This window comes from Nicotiana sylvestris, chromosome 4 (genome assembly GCF_000393655.2).
Source record: "Nicotiana sylvestris chromosome 4, ASM39365v2, whole genome shotgun sequence".
In the NCBI taxonomy this organism is placed as follows: Eukaryota; Viridiplantae; Streptophyta; class Magnoliopsida; order Solanales; family Solanaceae; genus Nicotiana; species Nicotiana sylvestris.
This window is the reverse complement of record NC_091060.1, coordinates 68,895,529-68,907,091: the sequence shown is the minus strand read 5'-3', so window position 1 is coordinate 68,907,091 and position 11,563 is coordinate 68,895,529. Positions and strand designations below refer to the sequence as shown.

Genomic DNA, 11,563 nt, shown 5'->3' with positions numbered 1-11,563 from the left:
ACACCAGATGCCAACAGCTGCACAACATAGAGGAATGGTCTAAACTCGTCCTGAATCACACTCGAGGCCCTCAGGACCCCATTCAATCACATCAACCAGTCCTAAAACATAACACGAATCTGCTCGAGGCCTCAAATCACACCAAACAACATCAAAACTACGAATCGATGATTGAAACCTTTCTTTGAACTTTCAAACATTCAAACATCGACAACGCGTCCGATTCACACTTACAATCCGGAATGACGCCAAATTTTCCGTGCAAGTCACAAATCACGATACGAACCTATTCCAAGGCTCGGAACTCCAAACGGACATCGACAACACCAAAATATACTTCGAACCAAACTTATGAAATTCTTAAACTTTCAAAATGCCAACCTTCCATAATAAGCCGAAATGCTTCCGGACCACTCGATACTCAACCCGAATATATGCCCAAGTCCGAAATCATCATACGAACCTATTGGAACCTTCAAATCCCGATTCCGAGGTCGTTTGCTCAAAAGTCAAACCTTGGTCAACTCTTCCAACTTAAATCCTCCGAATTAAGAATTTTCCATCCGAATAAACTTCGAACTTCCCGAAATTCAATTCTGACCGCACATACAAGTCATAATACATGAAGTGAAGCTACCCAAGACCTTAAACCGCCGAACGACGCGCTAGAGCTCAAAAAGACCGGTCGAGCCGTTATATATATCCTACATAGACCTTTCAGATGTACCAATTATTATGTCTAAAATCATAATAATTGAAGGTGTTAAAAAAGACACCAAGTGACCTAAAATCACCTATTTTTTCTTTTCGGTAAGTAAACCTATAATCATATGGAAACAAGTTCTCAGACCTAAAATCTCTTCCAGATGCTTTCTAGTTGTTTTGGAACAATTGAGACTTTCCAAAAGAAATACACAATTTTTCTTCTGGTGGCAGCGAAGAACCTGATCAAGAATTGGCAGGCCGTAAATCGTAATACGGTGTCGATGTAAGGAAAAGATCGATATAAAGGATACTAACTAATTGGGATTACATATTAGTCATGCTGTTAAGCTTACATTAGGTCCAATGTTTGCTAAAATTCCTTTTGATCTTGCTAAAGGTTTGCATGTCAATAAAAATATATAAAGAACTAGTGTTAGGAAACCTAAATTATAGAATATTGGAATGAGACGAGTTAAAATATAGTCAAATAAATAGTGAAGATTCATATAGCCGACCTCAGCTAGCTTAGGATTAAGTCTGGTGGTTGGCCAAAGACTATTACACTTCTCAACCTTTTGCAATTGATGCTAATGGCTGTTTCTCTCCCTTTTTTTTTTGCTTTTAAAATATACGCACTCACTCACTCTTATGTCTTCTTTTTTTAATTCAGAGTTAGTTTTACCTTGTACTTATTGGTCACAGAGGCTTTATTTAGTAAAATAGCACGGGCTAGCCCAGTTTTCGAACTGATCATTGAAAAATAGTCAACGTTTGCAAAGTCATTAAAAAATAGCCACTATTTTGATGCAACACGAAATATTCCAGAATAATATACTAGAGATCGGTACACCTGTGTATGAACTTCCAGCATATTATGCTAAAACTCCAACACGCGAAAAGTTCCAGCATAATATACTGGAGATTGGAGCACATGTGCATAAACTTCCAGCATATTATGCTGGACCGGTATATTATATTGGAACTCCAATATATTATGCTGGAAGTCCAATATATTATACTGGAGTATTTTCCGGCTTTTGAACTGTGTTTTCGTTCAGATTTATCTTTACATGAAAAGTGGCTAAATTTCGATTACTTTCGAAACTGTGGCTATTTTTGAATGGCCACTTGTAAATCTAGCTATTTTTGAATTTCACACCTTTATTTAGGAATGAAAAGCTGGAAACAAGAATGTCCTCTTTGTGTTCAATTCATGTCTAGACTAGCATGCTAGTCTTTTCACTGATTTCTAGAGCGTGAGTTGCACCTGGTGGTACCGGGTGACACTCTATCGGAAAATTCTTCAATTTCACAAATTACCTGGTTCCAACTGTCACCGTCATAATTGATCTCCCGAAAACAATCTCTCCCATTCACATCCAACAGCATATCGACTATAAGTAATTCAGGAAACTTCAAACAGCAAAAGATACTAACCAATTTATCTGCAAAGAATCTCAACGCTCTAGAAATGCAAATGCAAGTTTTAACTTACTATCACAATAATACTTTGACGACATGTATAAAAATGACAAAGAAGTACCCAATACTAACACTCGCTATAAAAACTAACCTTCTTTAAAGGTTAAAACAGAAATAATGATATAAACGACCAGCCAGTATCAGCAGCCGCGAGTTGACACAAATATGAGACATGAAATTAATCACCAAACATCTCTATACAAGAAAGTGTGAGTAACATACAAGTAATAAAGCCAAATACTTAAATGGACAACAAATTGGGCCAGCACAACATTAGCTTTGAACTAAAGCAGCACCCAAAGCATTGGAACTTGTAGTTACCTGAGCCTCAAAAACAGACTTAAATGGATTGGTACACCATCTCTGTGGCTTTACGTAAGTCTTAACTCGTATTCACCAGCCATCGTGATATATCTCACCCAAGGAAGAGCCTGATAACCACTTTTTTCGATTATCTTCAAGTAGCGAACCTAGTATGCATTAACAAATCCACATTGGTTATAAATTTTGAAAATGCGCTGTTCTCAGCTATTAAAGAAAAAAATAACAACAAAATACCATTTAGGCTGTTGATGAGAAAGGTTTGCCACAAAAATCATAAAAAGCAAGATATTTTATCACACGGCTTCCATCACTAACCAGCAGAACAAGATTGAACACAGAAACATTCAAGACTAAATTCAAGACTCACAAAAAATTGTTAGGTCCTCTTCTTTAGAACATGGGGAATTCAATCAGAACCACACATTTATGTTGGTACTATTGGCTCCATCATCTTATAGTTGTCACCTAGGGTGTGTTTGGTATGAAAGGAAAAGATTTTCCAATTTTCTCATATTTAGTTGCACTAATACTTGGAAAAACATTTTCCTAAAGGAAACAATATCCACTAATTAGTGTTCGTAGGGACCCACGGGAAGTCATTTTCAGGTCCAAAAATGAGGTTCTGCTTTTAGGCCCCCCACCTACCCACCCAAAACCAATCTCTATGTTGTCCCCAATCACTCCCCTGCGTGCTTACACTTTTTCTGTGAATCTATGGGCATGGGACAGAGCAAGGGACTTTGAATTTGGATGAATTGAGAGTACATGGTTCACAACTTGCCAAGTATGCATGGTCGTACTTTTGTTGCTTGTGGTAGAGGATATTTGGATTACTCGTATTACTGATTCTCCAATAATGTTTGCTGCTTATAAATTTGATACCTTCAAAGTTTCAAGCATTATTTTGTGGTCTTTTTCTGTTGTTAGTGAACATTATTTTCATTATTGTTCATTAAAATATTTTCTACTCACCAACCAAGCAATATAAATATTTCCCGGAAAATGTTTTCCATTCGCCAACCAAACACATATTTTTCAGGAATTCATTTTCCGAGGAAAACATTTTCCTTCGCACCAAACGCACCCTTAATATAAACTAATTTTTAGAGTTGATCCGCTCATCTTGTAAATGGCCAGATGACGAGCAGCTATGCACATTCTCAACTCCCCCCCTCCCTCTCTCTTACTTTTTATTTTTATGTTCTATTCCTCTATGACGGTGGTATCTGGGTCAGCTTACGAACACCTTAACTATTTAGCTGCGTACCTGCTACCTCCTAAGTCCTACCAGCATAGGTACTGGGTAGGTAATTCTATCCATCAAGGCTAGGTAGATGTAAAAAATCACCTAGTGTTTTTTTCTTTTACCTCTGTTGATATTTGAACTTGAGGCTGCATGGTTCTCCTCCCACTTTATTGACTCTTACGCCACATCCTTAGGTAACCAAGAATCCATGTTTCCAACTTTTAACCTTGGTAGATAATGTGGGTCTTGTACCATTTTTTCACTTGAATATTAGACCTGATTCACCAGGCATGATTTGAATTTGTACTGCGCACCTACCATAAATCTCCTGTTGTACGACCTTTGCCTTTGTACCAGTGTCTTGGAGCTGCCACCATCTTTGCACACCAATTTTCTCCTTTGTTATTTTGAAATGTCAAGCATCCCCACTAGCAAGGAGGCTTGGTAAAAGGAGAAACCAGGAAACACAAGAAAATTCTCACGAGAAGAATTAATCTCTTGTTTTTTTTTTCCAGTTACCTCAACAAATACTTCTATCACCCTGCCTCTACACCATAATTGATCCAACCAAATCACCCTCACTATCCCATATGCATTCAAAAATTCAAGTAATACCAGTATCCCCAACACCATTAATCTATCAACCTCTGCATTAAATGCCAGTTCTGATCGATGAATTATTTCGCATGCCCATCTAGAGCTCCCTGGGTCCACCAATACCACCAGCGCCACCATCAACAATCTCAGTAAAGGATGGTTTTGACTTTTGACCGCCAATCCCCATATTTTGGAATCCCGTTCTTTACAAGCGTGAGCATGTTCTTCGCAAGTTGACTAAATCACTGGCTTCTTGTTCATGCTCCCTGTTCAATTTGAGAGATATACAGTGGATGAGAGGTCAGCAACGGGGTTGGAGAAGTTTTAATTTGGAGAGATGCGTGGTTCTCTTGGAGAGAGAAATAAGTAGAAAATTGGTTTAGGATTAATTGCAAGTCATGAGCAATGATATTTGAATTTCCAATCATAGATGGATGTCTCGCTTCCATTACCTTATTATAGTACTGTTGTTATTGCTTGTTGCTTTATTTTTACCGTTCCTTAAGCCGAGGGTCTATCGGAAACAGCCTCTCTGCCGTTATAGGGTAGGGGTAAGGCTGTGTACACACTACCCTCCCAGACCTCACGTACGGGATTAAGGTGGGATGTGTCATCCATAACTGTCCACTGAGCAGCTCAGTCGCAAACATGTTCAGCTCTCTCCTTACCTTCCAAGACTCAGTCCTAATTTACGGACACCCTTGTATGTAAAGTTGATATAGTGCCGGACAGGGGGAAGGGAGAATTGCAAATGGAAGAACTGAGAAAGACGAGAAGGAGAAAGGCAGACAGGAAGATGGAGAGGAGAAATAGGGGAAAAAGTGGAGGAAGAAGGTGATAAAGAGAGGTTATAATACCAAATCAATTCATCAAAACTTATTCAGGTCTGTGCAAAAGAATATACAAGGTCTATATATAGGGTAGAGAGCCCAACAAGTCAAAACTCTTTAAGCTAGTAGAATGTTATTTCTAACTAAAATGTAAGTCTAACTCTAAGTAATAATTATAACTGTCTAACAGAAAATAAACTGTAACTAATAGATTATAATACCTTTCTACATAAAGGATAAAAGATAGATAATATACTGTAATACATCTTTTATTATAAACACTACTCTACTTGGAGAAAACTCATGAGTGAGACTAAACTCCAAAAGGTCTTAAGTAATAGACCAAAACTCAATTTTTTGATTCATGTAATATAATGCGGTAGTAGATCCTTAGGTACATGTGCAAATTACCAACTGAATGGAAGATCATCTCCTGGAATGAGTGGCCAGCATAATAATGATGGATATAAAGAGCCCTAGTGTAATGAAGCGCAACGTGTGCTCTGATACTAAACTGATGTAGCACTAGAAAGGGAGAACGGAGACATGCAAGTAGAATGAATGAGAAAGGAGAGAGCGAGAGAAGAGAAAGAGAGGGAGAGGGAGAGAGAAGAGAGGAGGAAGAAAGTGAAGAAGAGAGGGTTTATAATACCAAAATTGATTCATCAAATCTTATCTGTTCAATAAAATATACAAGGTATTATCGGATAGAGAACCCAACAAGTAAAAACTCTTTAAGCAACTAGAATTCAGTCTCAACCTAAACAATAAGCTCTAACTAACAGATAAAAAACTTATTCCTACCTAAAGACAAATATATATCTAACTAATAGATAAGACTTTATTTCTAATTAAAGATAAGAAGATAAATATCATGTGCTAATAACATCTTTTATAATCTACGCTAGAAAACCTCTTTAGCACCCATTGAATACTCAGACTCATAATGTTTCTCGATATGATGGACTAAATGTGGACATAGGCATCTAAAATATTGTAGGAATTTGGGGAAAAGGAAAATACTAAATTATTTAACTAAACTACAATTACATGTACTTAGGGCTCACCTGTATACCAGAAACTGTAAAATATGGTATCTCAAACTTTACACGTATAGGAGTTTTTCTTTCAGGAGTGGCTTCTTCTGCTGTAATACTGGGAAGTCTAAACTCTGCTCTCAACATATATTCCTGAAAATGCAATGGGAATTGGCATAAAAGAAATCTCAGAGAGAGAACAAACAGTAAAAGGTAAATATGAGTTAAATCTTAAGCTATGACTAAGCATACGCTTACCTTACCACCTGGAAAAGATTTTATCTTCCAAATCAATGCATCCTTTTCAGGTGCATAAGTAGATGATCCCATCGATGTACGAACATCTGGATTAGTTGCATCCGTTGGAACAGGCAACTCAATTTCAACATTAGTTGCAGTGCTGAAATTATCAAATAAACTCATATCTGAACTAGCACCATATCGTTATATCATAATGTATGCCATCTGAACTCCAAAAGATCAAATGATGCAGCTCCAAAAAGGTGTATAGCATTATACAAATAGACATACCTTCTCTCCTTGAACTGGCTTCGTGCTTTAACCAGAATTTCCATACGGCTCCTAGAATGTCTTTCCACTTGGGCTTCTACCCATAATAGAGGCTTTACCTGAGATTAATTACTATTATAACACTTTAATCGATCGACTCAGTGAAGGCACTAAAAAAAGGTCAGTCAGATGGATAGCATTAAAACATTGGGAAGTGCACCTGTGTACTGAGTCTGTAGGTCATAAGATCGAAAGACCCATCAGGAGGTATAAATGATATAGTACGATCATTCTCAAATCGGGCCAAACGCACACACCTAAGTTACAGAAGAAGTTAGTAGAAGAATGATGGAGGGAGGAGGGAAGGGAGAATTTATTTTTTATTTTTTTTTTTTGGGGGGGGGGGAGGGGGGAGACCAGCAACCGGTGCCTCACTATCTTTGTGTACCAACTTGAAACTAAGGTACTCTATCGGATGTTTGAACAGATTATATAGTATACATTGCCCAGAAGAGCTTAATTTCTTCCCAACTCCCACACCCACCACAAACCTATTCTTGGGTAAAGCATATACGCAAAAAGATGTCATAATCCACCAAAGAAAATAAAATAGTTGAATTACATACTGATGAAACTTGATATCATCTAGATCAATAGCTTTCCCCTTAGCATTACGTCCTTGTGCTTCCAGCAGTACTCTATCATTAAGGCCAAGCTTACATTCAGGCATACCACTGCAAGAGAAGCAACATTATGTCATTAGACCAGTACCACTCATCAATTAACTGGCTGGGTAAAGGACAAGATGTAAAATTGAGATACAAGAGAAAAGTGACATGGTGGGATTTTTGTCGAATTGCAGTTAAACTAGTGAAAACCTTACAGGAGATCCAAAGGTTGGAAAAATAATGCAGTCCTTGTGTCAACATTTAAGAATCCTAGACATTTTAGGTAGATATACACTAGTGATGCTACCATAGAGGCAGCTCATTAGTAAGACGGGAAGGAAATGCAGGCAAGAAGACAGAACTTCACCAGCTCAACCGTGTAGATGTGAAGTGAAAGGCTCGAAGAACAAAATTACATGTAAATATGATCTTAGTAATGACAGAATCATAATCAGCATAGAAAATCTTCACACTGCTAGTGCTAGTCCAAATGATGTAAAACAATATTTAAGATCAGGCTGGACTAGATCAAGAAACATCCCAGAGGTGGGTTTAGGCTTTGTCTTGCCTTCAGAACTGTTTTTAAAACTTTAGAAAAGGGGGCACTAAATCTCAACTTTCACTGAAGTGCCTATAAGATTTTAAGAACCTTCTGAAGTAATTTCATAAAAGAGAATACTAAAACAAATGCCCACACAGTTTAAACAGAGTTCTTACTATCATCAATCTTACATACAACAGGATCAAGCACTTAGTATTATAAAAGCCAGACTGTCTAACACATTAATGACCAAAAGGCTATTGCAAAGCCATATATGTTGGCGACACAGGATACTGTTGCTCTGCATCTCATGTCATGAACTGTACCTAACACTGTATTCACCGTCGCCAGCTGCTGCTCTAAACTCAAAACCAACCCCAAAGTTCTCACCTATTCCATCTATAGTAACGCTTAGATTTTTCTTTGATTGAAGCTAACTTTAACAATAATATAAGCTAATTTGATTAACAATACAAAAAAGTTCTTCCAAAATCAGTCCTTCCACCTTCCTAATGTTGATAGTAAAAGGATCCACATCAAAGCCCAGCCTGATTCACTATATTCGCTAGCAAGACAGGGCTAGGGATGAAGGACAGGATTCCAGATGAGGATAATATTAAAATCTGAAGATCGCCAAGAACAATTCAGTATGCAATATTACATAAAATGCTAAACTAGAATAGACAGAAATCAGTATACATTTGATCCTAGAACACTGCTGGTCATGATGGCGAGAAGTAGCCAGTACAAAACTTGAGTTTTTGAGGTGATTCTCAAAGACAAATGTAGGCAACTGATAACAAAGTCATAATTTTTAGGGAGCTTGGACAAAGATTGCTGGCAAATCTGCAATTTATTACTATGACAAGAAGGCATAACGTCAAAAATCTTTTAACACCTATAGACATGAACTAGATGTTTATCACTCACACGGCCACAGCATACTGGGCAATCATACATTGAAATTTCAGTTTTACCGATACAAGTAGGAATATGCAAAGAGTGACCCATACATACATAAACACATATATATCCCAGAAAAGTGCAAACCTCAAATAGGTCCTCATCTTCAATGCACCAATAACATCCGACCTCACTATTTGCCCATTGCTGTTAACAAGTATATTAACGCTCTCCACAACATCCAAAAATACCTGAAAGAACAAAAAAATTCCATATAAGCCACTAAAAGAAACTGCTATTGGATAAAACATGTAAAACTTACTTCATTCTTCTTGTATTGTATCCCTTCACTACGCCAGGACACAGCATTTGTAACTGCCATTGGAGGCCTTTGTGTAACCTCCATTCTATATGCATCAGTTTTTATAAACTCACTGAGAATTTTTGCTTCAGTATATTGAGGATAACCAAAGTCCATCATTTCATCAAGTAACTCATACTGCAAAAGATAAAACATTGTTCCAGTCACAACCAATCCTTTACGATTTTCTTCCCAGTCACATGCTTTTTATCCCAAAAAGAAATAAAATGTTCCTCATACCACTACAACAAAATTATCCCGCAGAGATTCTTCTTCTAACTCTTCAAAGTAATGCTTAAAGACCTGCCAGCAACCAAATAAAAGGAAATGAATAATTCTCCACAGCTACTCAACAGATAAACACATCTCAAACCAACATACTAAAGGCACACTTTTTAGAATGCCATTGTCACTTACATCAACAACACGGTGTAGAAACAGAAGAAGACTAGCAGCATTACAATTCTGCCTTGATGCGGTCATGAGATACACATTATTGTGTTGTATAAACATATACGTCACGCCATTATCATATGCAACAGGATCTTGAGGGTCACCCTGCAAATGATCAAATTCTAGCACTTAAATTAGCCAGAAAAGTAAACTCATTTTCTCCAACTAAGTCTTTACAAATCAGCTGTCTGCAAATGGAACAAAATGAAGATCATAAATAATCTGGAGATCGCGAGGAGAATATTGAAATATTTTGCAATTCAACTGTAACTTCCGAACTTGATTAGTTCTTTTTTAACAATTTTTCATCATTCAGAAAAGAACCATCTCTAAAGAAGAGAAGCTCAACATAATCCTAACCCATATGAACTCATGCACAACCCATGCTTGCGTAATTACCCAGTTTTGACGCTTCAAAGAACATATTTACTAAACAACACAAGATTCCAAACACATTAAACCACTATCAAAATGTTCTTTCATTCCTCTTTACTCTATTTAGCTTTTAAAATGCAGCATTCGACTAAAAGCAATAACTAGCATAAGTCCTAATTAGCTTTAAAATGCAGAATTTCCTTTAAAACAATTAACTTGCATAATCCTACTTTCCCGAAGACACTTGGATACTGGGAATCCCCTACTTTTCTTTTATGAAAGTAGCAGCCGGGCTATCTTGTGCACATATCCATTATTCCACAGGTACCTGCTACCTCCCACCAGCATAGCTACCGGGTAAGTCTGCCTACCAAGGGATAGGCAAATGGAAGAAATCACCTACTGTTTTTTCACTCCTGCTGGGTTTTGAACTTGACACATCATAGTTCTCCTCTCACTTCATTAACCGCTAGGCCAATACACACATGGTTGGAGCAGAATCTACCACTAATTATAATTGGAATATATTAAGAGAACCGAAGACACTGCTTAACTCTTCTACATCCTGGATCCGTCTTTACTTGCAATCTAACTTTTAATAGTCGAAATGATCTTAACTGGCAGACATTTCGTCGTTTAAATTAAAACAGAATGAAAAATAAATGAACAAGAGAACACCTCTTTCTCTAGGAGCTTGGTGAAGAATCGCTCGGCCTGAACGGAGGAGACATCGCCGCGGAAGTCACGCCACACCAGTACTCGGCCTTTGATGTCGAGGAGGAACAGCGCCGACGCCGCCCCTGCCATCTGATAATGTACCCAGATCGCGGATCAGAATACGCGATTATAGCAAAACTCCAATGAGATCTAGTGGTGATTGAGAGTTAGGATTTGTAATTTGATGTAATTGGGGAAACGTCACATGTAGTTTCAGATTTTGAAGACGGATCTGCCAATCAGCTGGCTGAATTTTCACATTGATTCATTGTTGAAATGTCAGTGAATTTTATTTGCTTTGCAGGACAATATAGCCAAATGTAGCTCCGATCGAGTTATGGGGCAAGTGCACAGACACCCGATTTTGAGACTCCTATGTAAGTTGTGGTCTAGGTTCATAAATTTTTGTAAGTTTAGGTACTTGAAAAATAACTTCACATAAACAATATTGAAATTGTAAAATAGGCAAAATACATAAAGTCCCATGAACTCTGTTGAACTAAGCGGGCGTTTGGACATAAGAATGGTAAAATTCCAAAAAAAAAAAGTAAAAAAAAATTAATAAAGTAAAAATGGTATTTGAAAATTAGAGTTGTGTTTGGACATAAATATAATTTTGGGTTGTTTTTGAAGTTTTGTGAGTGATCTCAGTGAAAATTTTGAAAAATAACTTTTTAGAGTTTTTCAAATTTTCGAAAAATTTCAAAATGCATCTTCAAGTGAAAATTGGAAATTATATGAACAAACACTTATTTCGAAAAAAGTGAAAAAATTTCGAAAAAAAGGAAAAATTTTCTTATGTCCAAACGGGCTA

General features: G+C 37.2%; 1 protein-coding gene across 1 annotated transcript; it reads right to left on the bottom strand.

Moving 5' to 3' along the window:
- Positions 1-2,255: 2,255 nt before the first annotated feature.
- Positions 2,256-11,155, bottom strand: LOC104215258 (AP-1 complex subunit mu-2). Its single transcript, XM_009765018.2, has 11 exons — positions 10,711-11,155; positions 9,622-9,762; positions 9,445-9,507; positions 9,166-9,342; positions 8,991-9,094; positions 7,358-7,465; positions 6,952-7,048; positions 6,753-6,850; positions 6,480-6,621; positions 6,252-6,374; positions 2,256-2,657 (listed from the first exon to the last, which is right to left on the bottom strand). The coding sequence occupies exons 1-11, from the start codon at positions 10,837-10,839 to the stop codon at positions 2,559-2,561; spliced, it is 1,281 nt and encodes a 426-aa protein (XP_009763320.1). The 5' UTR covers positions 10,840-11,155; the 3' UTR covers positions 2,256-2,558.
- Between the last annotated feature and the right edge of the window lie 408 nt (positions 11,156-11,563).